The sequence below is a fragment of the Microchirus variegatus genome, assembly GCF_963457635.1.
Source record: "Microchirus variegatus genome assembly, chromosome: 13".
In the NCBI taxonomy this organism is placed as follows: domain Eukaryota; kingdom Metazoa; phylum Chordata; class Actinopteri; order Pleuronectiformes; family Soleidae; genus Microchirus; species Microchirus variegatus.
Window position 1 is genome coordinate 18,709,756 of NC_139814.1, and position 15,932 is coordinate 18,725,687.

A 15,932-nucleotide genomic window follows, 5' to 3' on the forward strand; every position below is an offset into this window, starting at 1 on the left:
CAAGATGACGTGTGTTTTTTTGTGAGGATGAAGTGGAGAAAAGCCTGGATAATCTGTTTTCTCTCCATGCTGTGGTTCTGTCCTGATCACTGACAGCTGCTCTAGGTCATGGGTTACTTCTTTTTTTTTTTTTTAAATCGGTGATGTAATATTTTCTCCCACCGCTCTTTATTTGCTCACGCATAAAAACTTCCTTTATTCTCCCAATCACCTGTGGGATTTCGGTCTGCCCTTCCCTCCTACCTATACTGACATTGTTCTGTGAAGGGTTATAATTAAAGGAGCAGAAGGAGAACAAAATTGGGAGGAGAAAAAAAGAAGGAGAGCATGATGAGATTGGAGGCTAATTGGCTGAGGATGACTGAGCAAAGGGGTGGAAAGACAGAAACCCAAGGGGGTGAAAAAGGGAGGGAGGGAAGGTGACAAGCCAGGGAAGGGCAGATTAAAGGGAGGGAGGAGGGACAGGCAGCGGAGGCGGGGGGGAGCCAAAACTGGCAACTCTGCCCAAAGTCCTATTTTGTCATTGGGTGGATGTGACAGAGAAAAGGAGCCAAGGGAGAAATAACAGAGCGAGAGAAAAAGTGTGAGACGCTGCCAGTGATAGAGGAAAAAGACTTAAAGCCGCTTGTGAATTTTCTCAGTTGTCATGGGCCCTTGGGGGTTGAACAAGTGGCACCACTGATTCACAGACAGAAGAGGAGAAACAACAACAATAACAACAACTACAACAAGAAATGATCACAAGTTACGAGAAGTAACTAAGGACGACAAAGCTTTTATAAGTCGCAGCGTTAGAGAAAACGCAAAGAGAGTGAGGGACACAGAGTTTCCCTCAGGTCGGCCGACAAGATCACTCTTGGATCCTTCAGTCCATCCCTCCATCCCTCCATCCGTCTGTCCATCCTGTGAGGAAGGAGCAGAGACTATGAAGAGACCTCACGACTACAGTTCCCCAGACTCGGACACAGACGAATTTATCGACGTGGGACAAGAGGACGGCTTCTGGTGAGCATCTGCACCTTTTTGAGTTTGTAACCCACTTTAAAATGAAATTAGGAAATGAGATGCTGTCCAGTTGTAAATCTGTCATTGAAATGTGAGCTTTGCTGCAGGGGAAACTGAGAGGCTGCAGACAAAGTGTGTACGTCAGAAAAATGAGCAGATTTCTCAGAAAATTGTTGAAATGCGCATAAGTAACTTAAAACTATGAGATGTTTAATGTTTAAACCTCAGGTATTTGGCAAAATGTTCTCTGTCACACATTCATTAATATAGTTTATTCATTGCATTTTAAAAGCCTGCATCATATTTGCTTATTTTTTTTTACATGATCCTGTGAGTAAATGCAGAGGTTTGACAAATCAAATAAAATACAATAAAATAAAAAGGTCAGGATATAAAATGTACTGCTTAAATGAAACTGCTGTTGTGTAATAATGTCATGTTTTCAGTGTTTCACACAACAGGAACTCTTTTTGTTGCCAAAAACAACAACAGGAAGACTGAAAACTACAGAACCTGTCAAACCCTAAACACCCTGAGGGCTTTGTCATATTTTGTGTGAACAAAAAATCAAACTGTGTGTGTGTGAGGGAATATGTAATTAGAAATGATTGTATTATACTTTTTAAATGCTGATGCACTAAAGGACTAGGTTCGGCTCATGCAGATTAGAATCACGAACAAGAAACTCCAGAGACGCAAATAATTTGTGACAAATGTAAACATCTCATCATAGTTTGTCCGTGATTCATATGCATATTGTTAAACATGGAGTGCTTAATATGGAACATGCACTATTGCAAAGATAATTTTTTTTTTCTTTTTTATGAAAGCAAAAAAAAAAAGAAAGAAAAAGAAAGAAATGATAATTTGAACCATGCTGCTTAACTGCAGTGCATTACATTTAAGTTGCCTCAGTGTTGCGGATGCTTCTTCAGTACACAAATACACAAGCACTGAAGACGCTGAAAGGGACGGTATATGGATAAATCACATGTGACATGCAAACAGAAGACAGCGCATGCAGCCTTTTCAAGTCAACCCCATCAAAAAAAAAATAAAGCTAAACAAAAACACACAGCCGAATTGGCAGCCTTCATGTTACAATTTAATAGAAAGGCAATAAGTCTTTGGTGGGGAAGGGAACTCCGAGCTGAAGGGCTCTCTCTCTCTCTCGAGCCAGCAACATGAGAGCTCACAAACAAACACAATCCATATTGAGTGACTGTACTCGGAGGAGCGCACATCCCAACGCTGCAAGTTGGAGCCCCATGCGAGCGAAAAAGCGTCAGCCCGAGGCTATATAATCATCCTCCTAAAAGTGCTTTCACTCAGATGGAAAGAAGAACAGCATGCCATTTCACTGAGACTAATGTCCAAAAAAACGCTTTAAAACAAAAACAATCTTGTCTTCCCTCCTCTCCCGGGCACTCCTTTGCCTTTCCGTGCCCAAAAAACAAATTCGATTTAAAGGAGCTGATGTGCCATCCTGCCTCTGCGACACATTAAGGAGGGTAATAACAACAATATGAAACAGAATCAAACTCACCATAAACTCGCCTCTTCTCTTTCTATCTCCGTGGTGCAGCCCAGTCACCGGGTCCATGTCTCCCGGCAGCGCCTCGCAGATCCTGGCACGAAAGAAAAGGAGAGGGGTAAGTGGATTATAACCTTTTGGTCTCAATCTTGTCAGATCTTCGACATCTCAACGTCCCCGCACTTGTCCTCTTTTGCAGATCATAGAGAAGAGGCGCAGAGATCGCATCAACCACAGCCTGTCAGAGCTCCGCAGGCTTGTGCCCAGTGCTTTTGAGAAGCAGGTACAGGAAGGCCTATAAAATAAAGTAAACTTTTCATTCTTATTCGGTTGACAGAAGAGATCACTAAAAAAAAAAAAAAACCTGTTGATTTTCCCCCGCAGGGTTCATCAAAGCTAGAGAAAGCAGAGATTCTGCAGATGACAGTGGATCATCTCAAACTGCTGCATGCCATGGGAGGAAAAGGTGAGGAGAAAAAATTACTTCTTTTAATCAAAATAATCCAAAATCCATCATAAGTTGGAAAAATGTATTAATATTGTTGGGGGGAAAAAAACACAGCATGAAGAGTAATTTGTTATTTTCCTGACTAACTGCATTCCTTTACTATTATTCAGCACATGACTAAGTTCTCTTTTCTCTCCCAGGATACTTTGATGCACGGGCTCTCGCTGTGGACTACAGGACCCTTGGTTTTAGGGAGTGCGTTGGGGAGGTGGTGCGATACCTCAGCTCCCTCGAGGGGGAGTCTCCAGACCCCATAGGAGTCCGCCTGGTCTCTCACCTCTCACACTGTGCGAGTGAGCTAGACCCTCTCCTCTTACAGTCGCCCGCAGCCGCCGCCTTGCCCTTCCCTCCGTGGCCGTGGGCGTCTTTCCCTCAGATCTCGCCCGCCTCGCCGGCCTCCTCCTCGCCACCTTTCTCCACGGGGCGAAGAGACCTTGCCCTTCTTGGGAGCTACCCGTCACCTGCCTCTCTTCGCCTCGGCCCCCTGGCCGGCTGCCAGCAGGGTGCTCCACAGCTCCTCACGCCTACCGCTCTGGCCACCGTCCACAGAATGCCATCCCTGGCAGCGCCCCCTGCCCTCGCCCCCTCCAGACCGAGCCAGCCTTCCCCTCACTGCGCCACCAGGGCCTCGCCTCTTCCTCTGCCGACCCCTTCCTCTTCCTCTCCTTCCACCTCCTCCTCTTCTACTTCATCGTCCTCCGCTCAACCGCAAGTCTCTTTCAGGCCCTTTGCACCTCTGGGGTCTCCCTCAGTCCAGCGCAGGGGCTTGAGCGGATCAGCCAAGGCGACGCAGGGATGGGGGACTGAAATTGGAGCTTTCTGAGGTTCAAAATCTGGTTTTCTTTCCCAAGCGGACGTGGAGCTCGCACGCGCACCGTGACGCACACGCGATAAATGTGGAGAGAAATAAAGTACCGGACTTTAAGGGACTGTAAAAGCCATATGAGACTATAAGTGAAGTTTCAGATAAACACAAACACTTACATATTATAAAAAATAATGGTGGAATGCGATGGGAGTGGAGCATTTGAATAAATCCACATTCATGATCTTTTGCTTGACAAAATACCAACAGAGCCATATGTATAACGCTCAACACTTTGTCGTTGAGTTTTTTACTGATCTTTTAACTGTGATATTTGTTTGTTTTGTCCCCCCCCCCCCCCCAAAAAAAAACATTTATGCATTTGATAACCTTTTTCCCCAGCTCTGAGGAATGTTTGACAAAAATCTCTATAAAGACAAAGTGCCTTCACCGTTGTTCCCGTTTCCTCTGTATGTTTTCTTCGACTACATGTCAGAGTGCAACATGTAATTGAAGCTATACGTAATCGGCCATCGATACAAACGGCAAAAGAATGTCTGTAAACTGCATGTTTACCCACTTACCCCTGTCAGCTTGCATGTTCCCCAGCTGTAACCCCCCCCCAATGGTATCTGGGCTGTCTCCAGTGATGGCTGATGGGAGCTGTGGTCTTGTGGCTGCAGAGGATAAACATGGTGGGAGCTGGTGATGTTTTTGGGATGCCGCGGCGAGGCAAACAGGCCCATCACTTTGCCCTCTAATTGGCTTTCCCCTGTCATTAACTTTACCCTCATATCAGTCTATGTATCTTCCTCTCCTCGGCTGTCTCTCTGCCATTCTTTCTCTCCAATCTTGTGGTACACCAGCGGATATCTCCTCTCTCTGTTAGTCTGCGCCTCTGTCTCCCTCAACAATGGACAGACGGTAAAAGAGAGGGCACGAGGGAGGGATGGAGAGACACCGACAGAGGGGGGAAAACAAAGGAGAAGATCTGAAGGCCTGTGGTTTGGGTGACTGATTCGGCGTAGACTGTCAATAACAGGGTGAGAGACAGAACCGTGGAGACAGGGATACGGGCATGGAGGTTTAAAAAAGGGCAGGCGTGAATCACCCAGAGGGAGCCAGTGTGTCCGCGGTGTGTTCGAGAAAAAGCCTCGAACGACGATTGGACGACAGTCGTTTCTCAAGAAGGTCGGCGTAAAAATTGTGCCGTGCATCGCCAAAACAAGCTCTGCAGGGATGAGAGAGCAGAGAAGAGCCTTGTGTGTGTGTGTGTGTGTGGGTGTGTGTGTGTGTGTTTGTGTGTGTGTGTGTGTGTGTGTGTGTGTGGGTGTGTGGGTGTGTGTGTGTGTGTGTGTTTACGAGGGGAGAGCGCTTTGATCTACTTCAGGATGCAATGTCTGTGGTCTGCGGTCTAAAAATGTGTGTGTTCCGCAAAGTGCATATTGTTTATTTGAGTGAGTGTGCTTGTGTGCGCCGGGGCCAGTCTCACATGCTCGCTGCCCCCTTTTCGTGTGTTTGTCTGTGCCTTTCTGAGTGTTTTGTTTATGTGGCGTTGTGTACGCACACATATTGTGTGTGTGTGTGTGTGTGTGTGTGTGTGTGTGTGTGTGTGTGTGTGTGTGTGTGTGTGTGTGTGTGTGTGTGTGTGTGTGTGCGTGTAATGTGAGTCTTCAGGGCTGGCGTCAGGACTGAACCGCGGTGGCGGCGTGGCTCTCGTGCGAGGCCGGCCGGCGGTCGGACAGACGGTATGGTGGTGGAATGCTTGCGGAGAGTGCATACGTACACACACACACACACACACACACGCACAGACACAGGCACTGTCACAGACACACACAACACAGGCTGGCTGGCACTATTGTAGCCTCTGAGTAGAGGAGCCAGAGTCACCACCACAGCTTCCAGGAAGGACAACCACAGTCACACTGCACTGGGTTTCCCACGGGGGAGGGGACACTGGAGGCAGCAGAGAGGAAGGAGGGAAGGGAACAAGGGAGAAAGAAAGTAAGAGAGAAAGAAGAAAAGAGGGAAGTGCTGCGTGTTTGTGAGTGTGCACGTGAAGCGTGGATGCACTGGTTGAGGTTCATGCACAGGAAAAGAGGAGGGTTTTCAGTATGGAAGGAGGAAATGTCCACATCCCGGAAGTAAGAGAGAAAAAAAAGAGCTCATATTGAGTACTGAAATATTCTGTTCAAGTAAAAGTACCACTATTTTGATAAAATAAAATGAAAAGTAAAAGTACTGGTCTAAGAATGTACTCAAGTTAAAGTAAAAATACAAGTAGCTTGTTTAAAATTTACTTTTTTTTAAACAAGGTTCTTTCTTGCAAAAAGGAATTGTTTTTAATTAAAGGCAAACCCTTGCAAATTAAAAGTGCTGACAAAAAAAATATATATGTACGCACATAATGTATCAGTCAAACATGGGTCAAAGGTCACAAATGGTTTAACTTTCTCACTCACTCAGAGACTTTAATTAATGCCAATTCACCTCAACGTTCTCTGCCAGTTTCTGGTGCATGATTCTTTTTATATGATTATTTCATTTAAAGTTCTTGATTCAACTTTTTTTTTCTTTTTTTTTTACTCAGTAACAGATGCGATTTAAAATGTACCAAAAACACTACTGTGGACACTTTAATGCTTGCATTGTAGTATTTTAAAGGTGCCATATGTAAGAATGTGGCCAAAAACTGTTACTACATTCAAATTCAAAATACCGAGGTCTTTTAGGTTTCGTTTTCTGACGTAACTGGCAACCCGTGGTTGCTCGGCAGCTGAGAGTCTACTGACTGCAATGATTGGCAGAAATATTGCAAATATTTTGGCTGTACTGTTGTTGTTGGTGAGTTCAGTTTGTTATATGAATATTATTCATGAGTCTCTGTGACATATTAGGAGGATTATATGGCCAGTTGCTTTAGAGTTATTACAAAATGCACCTTTAATGCTTGCATTATAGTATTTTAACAAATATTTTCCTTCTCGCCTCAAATTATCTTTAAAAATTGCATTCTGGGACACAGAAAAGTGAGAAACGGCCACTGTTTCAATGTTATTCCGCTGCAACAACAACAGTCTTTCTCTCTTGGACGCCATTGCTCACTGTAGCCAACAGCACAACAACCTTGCGCGGCGACCCCTACTGATCGGGTGGGAAATTGCAGTGCGTACCCGTCACCACGACGGAGAACTATGAAGGCTCGAGGGGTCTCCGTGGTTACGCAGTCGGAGAAGTATAATGTGGCCTTAACTCATACTGATTTTATGACATATGCTGTGTATGTGGCGAGACAAATACGTCCGTCTACTCCACAATGCACCCTATCACACTGACTTCACAAGATCACAGACACAGCTTTGTTGTTTGTTCAACATCCTCAACAGCAGTGAGTAAACACCACATACGGTACAGGTCACACTTTACGTTTACGTGGACGTCACACTTTTAATTGAGTGTGAGAGCAGAACAAACACATCAGACAGATTAAACACATTAATCTGTCTGATGTGTTTGTTCTGAGGAACACAAAAGGAGGCGTGTCAGTCAAATGTCCCTTCAAATGTCTCTTTACTCTTCGAGTCATTTATCGAAGAGGAAAATATAAAAAATAAGAACATCAAACTTCTGCGAGCGTTTATCCCACGCCGCGTATCGCCAAAATGACGTAAAAAAACGAAAGCTAATCACCGCTGCAAAACCTTTTCTCTCCGTAATTAACATCAGACAAAATGTCCACAACATTTAAATCTACATTCGAACACTACATTAACTTATCAACACTGCCCGTGTCTCGGCTTTCACAAACAGAACGCACAAACGATGACACACAAGGAAAGAAACATATGACATAAGCGCTGAGCAACTCTCCCACCACACCGTCTACTATTTTGAATACATTGTTTTATTTTCCATGTACTGCATGTTTCTGTGTGTGTGTGTGTGTGTGTGTGTGTGTGTGTGTGTGTGTGTGTGTGTGTGTGTGTGTGTGTGTGTGTGTGTGTGTGTGTGTGTGTGTGTGTGTGTGTGTGTGTGTGTGGCCGATCCTCACTTTGTTTTCACTGCAATCACTTCCTTAGGTTGTAAACATGCAATACTCCTATGTTTTTAACATAGGTCCTCAATTTGGTACAAAAACCTGTTTTCCAGTCCTGGTGTTTCACACACTTTTTGCTCTAGAGCTCCACCTGCAGCCATTTTATGGTACTGTACCCAGTAGTTCTTTATAGATGTCATGAAATAGATATTTGTAATTGTGGTGATTTATGAAGTGGAAATTCTGGTCCTCACTTTATCAGCACTTTTACCTGGTCCTCAGTATGCAGCAAGTACAAGAATGTGTGTGTGCGTGTGTGTGTGCTGTCAAAATAGAGGGACTTTTTCAGGCCACTATTTCAGACATAACTCCTCTTTAAGTTTAAACATGATTACACACTGCACACTACAACAAATGACTTGGAAAACAAATGTTTCTTGTGGCTTTGTGTCTGTGATTTTTCCACGTTAGGTTTTTAGGATCTGCGATGAAGTGAGAGGGCAGAACGAGGTGCGTTCATTTAAGCTGAACCTAGACGGATTGCCAGTCTATTACTGGGCAAACATCCACAGAGAACACTCAGATTAGAGTCTTACCTTTGTTGGCGGAAACCAGATTAACTGTTGAAAATCCACTGAGACTCAGGCAGGGAGAACTGAACCAGAATTAGAACTCGGAACTGCTGCTCCAGCCGAATGGATGCTCAACTTTCTGTGGACACGGAAAGAAAAGAAAGTGTGAGGAGGCCCAAAAGGTCAAGGTCAAAGGTCAAGGTCAAATTCATTTATATAGCACATTTTAAAAACTACCCATGTTGTTTATTATTATTATCATTATTATTATTATCATTATTATTATTGTTAATATTACTATTATTATTATTATTATTATTATTTAATGTCTGATTTTTGGTCTGTGACACAATATGAACTATGAACATTCTACTTTACGCCATGCCAAATCAAATATGTGGATTACCAGCAAAAGCAGGTGACTTCTGCAAAATGATCGCTAAAAAATGAAAAAAAATGATGTAAAAACATAAGAAGATAGAAAAGCCTGAAGATGTGACCTATAAAAGCACAATCCCATCACGTCCATATAAGGAGTTGTGTATTATTCCCACAGCACAGATCTGTGCCGCGTGAGGACTAAAGATTAAACGTGTATCGTGAGGTAAACACAGTGACATCATGCATTGGTGAGGGAGCACAAGTGCAGAAAAATGGACCAGAGACCAATTAATGACATATGATGTTTATTTTTCTAGGAGAAGAATTAATGCAGGAAGCAACACACGTGTTAGCATTTGTGCTTCACAGGGAATCCAGACACAACATTGTTGAGTTTGGAAACTTTAGGAGGAGCCGACATGGTGATGACACTCTTCATGAAGCAGTGTCCCCTGGGAAAATAAATTACAACAACTTTAACTCAGCAAATCTTGACAATGTTTATGTTTTTTAAAAAATGGGACAACTGTACCTGTTATTGATGTCAGTGTGGGATTCTTTAAAGTAGGTGAAGAACTGGCACTGACGATCTGCAGTACATGCCTTTCGACATTCGTCTACAGTCTGCGTATTCTCGTTGCGAATGTCAGAGCCTTGGAAATGCACTCCGTCATAATCCACCTTCAGCCAGTCTGTCAGCAAAGAGGGACAAGGTTAGTCTGCTGTCCGTGGTCGTTTCCGACCAAACTAACCAAACTAAAGTTATTGTAGTTTGTGTTCCAGATCCATACCATTATCCAGCAGACAGAAATGGGATGGAATCCCAGATGTGATGCCCGCTTTGGCCTTCATCACCAATTCATCTGAATTCTTCTTCAAGTAGCAATTGAAGTCATTGCTACACAAACAATGACATAATAGGAACATAGGAATGTGTGCGACCACTTTAGGACAGTCAACAAAAAGATTTGACCACAGCGTACCTGTCGTAAGAGAAGTAGGTGCAAGTTGGATGACCAGAGCACAGGGCGTGACAGTGCTCAGCAGCAGCAGCAGGCAGGGTCTCCAAGTTGTTTCCTGGGATGTCGGTGTTTCCAAAAAGCTTCCTCTGGCACGCTGTGGAAAAACACAGGTCAAAAAGTGTGAGAGAGATCACACAACTACCTGTTTCATGTACTCGCTCCATGTTCATATATACATGTTCCTTTAATTGCATACCTGGCTGCAAATATGGACTCATTTGGACCTGATCAGAGAATCCAGATACGACGCCAACCTCTTTCTTCACATTAAGAGTCAGTGGTACTGACCAGCTGTGTTTAAGGTGACATTTATACCTGAAACAGAAGAAGAAGAAGCAGTGTCAGTGTTTAATAACCATTTCACTTGCCAGAGCACAATAAGCTTCTCTTAAACACTGGGTATGATCAATTCCCACATTGAGATCTTTTTTTGTGCATATGATAAGCCCTTCTCACCCAGTGAGAAAATGGTTGTGTCGTATTTAAACAGACATTAAGGCAATGTAAACAAACGTGTGGTCACATGGGAGATGAAGAAGAAAGCTAACATGTTGACATGAGATAAAATGACACAGTAACAACAAAATACAATGAATTGACACTACATTATCAGTCATTATGTACCTGTACTTCTCTGGTGTGTAGACATCGTTTATAAAAGTGAAGAAGTTACAGTTCGGGTCTTTGGAACAAAACGTCTGACACTCATCAGAGCTGGACGTGAATAGGGTTTCGTAGTCTGATCCGTAGAAGTCAATGTTCTGGTAAACCTGAGACAGACATTGTTCTGACAGACAGTCAGTCCAACAATGAAGACAGAGGAAATTAAAATATATATATGACAAATGAATCTTTCTCACGATAATTTGAAACTGTAAGATTACTTGAGTATGAGTTGCAGGTTTTGAGAGCAAAGCCAGAGGTGACACCAAGTAGTGGAGTCTGGACATTAGGCTCTCCAGTGGGAGTGGACTTAAGGTAGCAGTGAAAGTGCCTACAAAGAAGAATAAATCAATGCAGGAAGGAAAATTAAAAGAGCGATTTCTCAGTCAGGGTTGTACCTGGTATCTTCTGTCCAGTCTGGTCGAATGAAGGTAAAGAAGAGGCAGGAGGGGTGCTGGGTGCACAGATGCTGACAGTGTTTCACATCAGGAGAGTACAGGAACGTTATGTCTGTTCCTGGGAAATCTACGTTCTCCATGAGATATGGGCGGCATTCTGCGGAAAGAAGACAACGTTTACGTGAACAAACTGCAGCATGTCATTTTCAACATGTCAAGAACGAATCAATTACCTTTGCTATAGGAGAGGCTGCACACGGAGAGCAGTACCAGGAAAAACTGAAGGGCTTCCATCTTCTTGGTTGTGCTGACACTCTGTGGGGGGCTTATATATATACACACATGAAACTGCTTCAATGTTGTCCTAAGGCGAATAGGACCTGCCCCCCTGTCAATATCCATAGTCACTGACTTTTAATGTGAGTGTGACCTTTAATGTCTGATGCACCAATCAGTAAGTAGAATAGGGAGTGAGAAGCTTGTTGGAAGAATTATTTTTTAATTATCACACATTTATCCCCCATACCTTAGCTTTAAATAGCAACACCAGGACATGTGCCAATATGCTGCCAAAAATGGTCTCCCCTTATCTGATCTGCACTTTGATTTGTAGAATTAAAATCTTGTCATAGAGTTACAGCACCACCCACTTTGATGACTGTGCTCTTGGCACCGCACGTTTTTTATGTGGTGGAATAAAACTCTTGGAGGAGAAAACAAAGATCTTATATTATCTACAAAAACACCCGAGTATGTCCTTGTGAATCATACCGATTTCATGACATATGCTGTGTATGTGTAGAGACAAATGCAAACAATACAATCCGTCTATTCCACAATGAACCCTATCACACTGTCTTCACAACAGTACAGACACAGGTTTGGTGTTTGTTCAGCATCCTGAATTAACTGTAGTAGATGTCAGCACTTTGAACTTGGCAGAACAAACACGTGTGTTCCATGTTAATGTTAATCTGTTTGATTGAACACGTTGTTTTATGACGTTGGCCTTTTGTCACAAAGGAGAGGTGTGTCAGTCCAGTTTCCCTTTAAACACAATGATCACTACACCCATATTAATATATATATATATATATACAGTGGCATGCAAAAGTTTGGGCACCCCTGTAAATGTTCATGATTTTCCTTTATCAATCATTGGTTGTTTGAATAAGAAATTTCAGTTAAACATATCATATATGAGACAAACACAGTTTATTTGAGAAGTGAAATGAAGTTTATATGATTTACAGAAAGTGTGCAATAATTATTTAAACAAAATTAGGCATGTGCATAAGTTTAGGCAGCACAAATGAAAAATGCTGTGCATCCTCCTTTTGCATAAATAACAGCCTCTAAACGCTTCCTTTAGCTTCCAATTAGAGTCTGTGTTCTGGTGGAAGGTATTTTGGACCATTCTTCTTTACAAAACATCTCCAGTTCAGTCAGGTTTGATGGTTTCCGAGCATGGACAGCCCACTTTAAATTACAACACAAATATTCAATAATATTCAGGTCTGGGGACTGAGATGGTCATTCCAGAACGTTGTATTTGTTCCTCTGCATGAATGCCTTAGTAGCTGTCGAGCAGTGTTTAGGGTCGTTGTCTTGTTGAAAGATCCAGCTCCGGCACAACTTCAACTTTGTCACTGATCCCTGGACATTGTCCTCCAGAATCTGCTGATATTGAGTGGAATCCATGAGACCCTCAACTTTAACAAGATTCCCAGTCCCTGCAGTGGCCCCACAGCCCCACAGCATGACGGAACCACCACCAAATTTTACTGTAAATAGCAAGTGTCTTCTTGTAATGCTGTGTTCTTTTTCCGCCACGCATTACTCCCCTTGTTTTTCCCAAATAACTATATTTTAGTTTCATCAGTCCACAGCACCTAATTCCAAAATGAAGCTGGCTTGTCCAAATGTGCTTTCGCATACCTCAATGGACTCTGTTAGTGGTGGGCGCAGAGAAAAGGCTTTTTCTGCATTACTCTTCCATACAGCATCTCCTTGTGTAAAGTGCGCTGAATAGTTGAATGATGCACAGTGACACCATCTGCAGCAAGATGATGTTGTAGGTCTTTGGAGCTGGTCTGTGGGTTGACTGTGACTGTTCTCACCATCCTTACCCTCTGCTTATCTGAGATTTTTCTTGGTCTGCCACTTCGGGCCTTAACTAGAACTGTGCCTATGGTCTTCACATTCCTCACAATATTCCTCACAGTTGACAGCTTAAATCACTGACATAGCTTTATGTATCCTTCCCCTAAACCATGATGATGATCAATCATTGTTTTAAGGTAATTTGAGAGTTGTTTTGAGGCTCCCATGTTGCCACTCTTCAGAGAAGATGCAAAGTGGAGAAACACTTACAATTGGCCTCCTTAAATACCCTTTCTCATGATGGGATTCACCTGTGTATGGAGGTCAAGGGTCACTGAGGTTAACAAACCAATTTTGAGATCCAAAATTGTTGTGCTAAAGGTATTGAAATCAATAAAATGACAAGGGTTTAAATAATTCATGCACACCTTCTGTAAATCATGTAAACTTTATTTCACTTCTCAAATATCACTGTGTTTGACTCCTATATGATATATTTAACTGAAATTTCTTATCCAAACAACCAATGATTTATAAAGGAAAATCATGAACATTTACAGGGGTGCCCAAACTTTTGCATAGCACTGTATATATATATATATATATTTTTTTTTTTTTTAATGGGTGTAGTGATCATTGTGTTTAAAGGGAAACTGGACTGACACACCTCTCCTTTGTGACAAAAGGCCAACGTTGTCATAAAACAACGTGTTCAATCAAACAGATTAACAACAACATGGAACACACGTGTTTGTTCTGCCAAGTTCAAAGTGCTGACATCTACTACAGTTAACACGGCGAGCAAGGACGAGGATGCTGAACAAACACCAAACCTGTGTCTGTACTGTTGTGAAGACAGTGTGATAGGGTTCATTGTGGAATAGACGGATGTATTGTTTGCATTTGTCTCTACACATACACAGCATATGTCATGAAATCAATATGATTCACAAGGACATACTCGGGTGTTTTTGTAGATAATATAAGATCTTTGTTTTCTCCTCCAAGAGTTTTATTCCACCACATAAAAAACGTGCGGTGCCACGAGCACAGTCATCAAAGTCGGTGGTGCTGTAACTCTATGACAACATTTTAATTCTACAAATCAAAGTGCAGATCAGATAAGGGGAGACCATTTTTGGCAGCATATTGGCACATGTCCTGGTGTTGCTATTTAAAGCTAAGGTATGGGGGATAAATGTGTGATAATTAAAAAATAATTCTTCCAACAAGCTTCTCACTCCCTATTCTACTTACTGATTGGTGCATCAGACATTAAAGGTCACACTCACATTAAAAGTCAGTGACTATGGATATTGACAGTGGGGCAGGTCCTATATACGCCTTAGGACAACATTGAAGCAGTTTCATATGTGTATATATATATAAGCCTCCCACAGTGTCAGCACAACCAAGAAGATGGAAGCCCTTCAGTTTTTCCTGGTACTGCTCTCCGTGTGCAGCCTCTCCTATAGCAAAGGTAATTGATTCGTTCTTGACATGTTGAAAATGACATGCTGCAGTTTGTTCACGTAAACGTTGTCTTCTTTCCGCAGAATGCCGCCCATATCTCATGGAGAACGTAGATTTCCCAGGGACAGACATAAAGTTCCTGTACTCTCCTGATGTGAAACACTGTCAGCATCTGTGCACCCAGCACCCCTCCTGCCTCTTCTTTACCTTCATTCGACCAGACTGGACAGAAGATACCAGGTACAACCCTGACTGAGAAATCGCTCTTTTAATTTTCCTTCCTGCATTGATTTATTCTTCTTTGTAGGCACTTTTACTGCTACCTTAAGTCCACTCCCACTGGAGAGCCTAATGTCCAGACTCCACTACTTGGTGTCACCTCTGGCTTTGCTCTCAAAACCTGCAACTCATACTCAAGTAATCTTACAGTCTTTCAAATTATCATGAGAGAGATTCATTTGTCATATATATATTTTTTAATTTCCTCTGTCTTCATTGTTGGACTGACTGTCTGTCAGAACCATGTCTGTCTCAGGTTTACCAGAACATTGACTTCTACGGATCAGACTACGAAACCCTATTCACGTCCAGCTCTGATGAGTGTCAGACGTTTTGCTCCGAAGACCCGAACTGTAACTTCTTCACTTTTATAACCAATGTCTACACAACAGAGAAGTACAGGTACATAATGACTGACAATGTAGTGTCAATTCATTGTCTTGTTGTGTCATTTTATCTCAACATGTTAGCGTTCTTTTTTAATCTCCCACGTGTGCACACGTTTGTTTACATTGCCCTAAAGTCTATTTAAGTACGACACAACCATTTTCTCACTGGGTGAGAAGGGCTTATCATATGCACAAAAAATTATCTCAATGTGGGAATTGATCATACCCAGTGTTTAAGAGAAGCTTTGCTTTTTGAGTTTGACTGAAATCAGTTTGTCAGATTGTGCTCTGGCAAGTGAAATGATTATTAAACACTGACACTGCTTCTTCTTCTTCTGTTTCAGGTATAAATGTCACCTTAAACACAGCTGGTCGGTACCACGGACTCTTAATGTGAAGAAAGAGGTTGGCGTCGTATCTGGATTCTCTGATCAGGTCCAAATGAGTCCATATTTGCAGCCAGGTATGCAATTAAAGGAACATGTATATATGAACATGGAGCGACTACATGAAACAGGTAGTTGTGTGATCTCTCTCACACTTTTTGACCTGTGTTTTTCCACAGCGTGCCAGAGGAAGCTTTTTGAAAACACCGACATCCCAGGAAACAACTTGGAGACCCTGCCTGCTGCTGCTGCTGAGCACTGTCACGCCCTGTGCTCTGGTCATCCAACTTGCACCTACTTCTCTTACGACAGGTACGCTGTGGTCAAATCTTCTTGTTGACTGTCCTAAAGTGGTCGCACAAATTCCTATGTTCC

The 15,932-nt window shown here is 42.7% G+C and overlaps 1 protein-coding gene across 1 annotated transcript; it reads left to right on the plus strand.

The window, feature by feature from the left end:
- Positions 1–925: 925 nt before the first annotated feature.
- heyl (hes related family bHLH transcription factor with YRPW motif like) lies at positions 926–3,870 on the plus strand (the record flags this gene model as incomplete). Its single annotated transcript, XM_083900052.1, has 5 exons — positions 926–1,005; positions 2,591–2,657; positions 2,739–2,822; positions 2,924–3,005; positions 3,188–3,870. The coding sequence occupies 5 exons, from the start codon at positions 926–928 to the stop codon at positions 3,868–3,870; spliced, it is 996 nt and encodes a 331-aa protein (XP_083756178.1).
- Between the last annotated feature and the right edge of the window lie 12,062 nt (positions 3,871–15,932).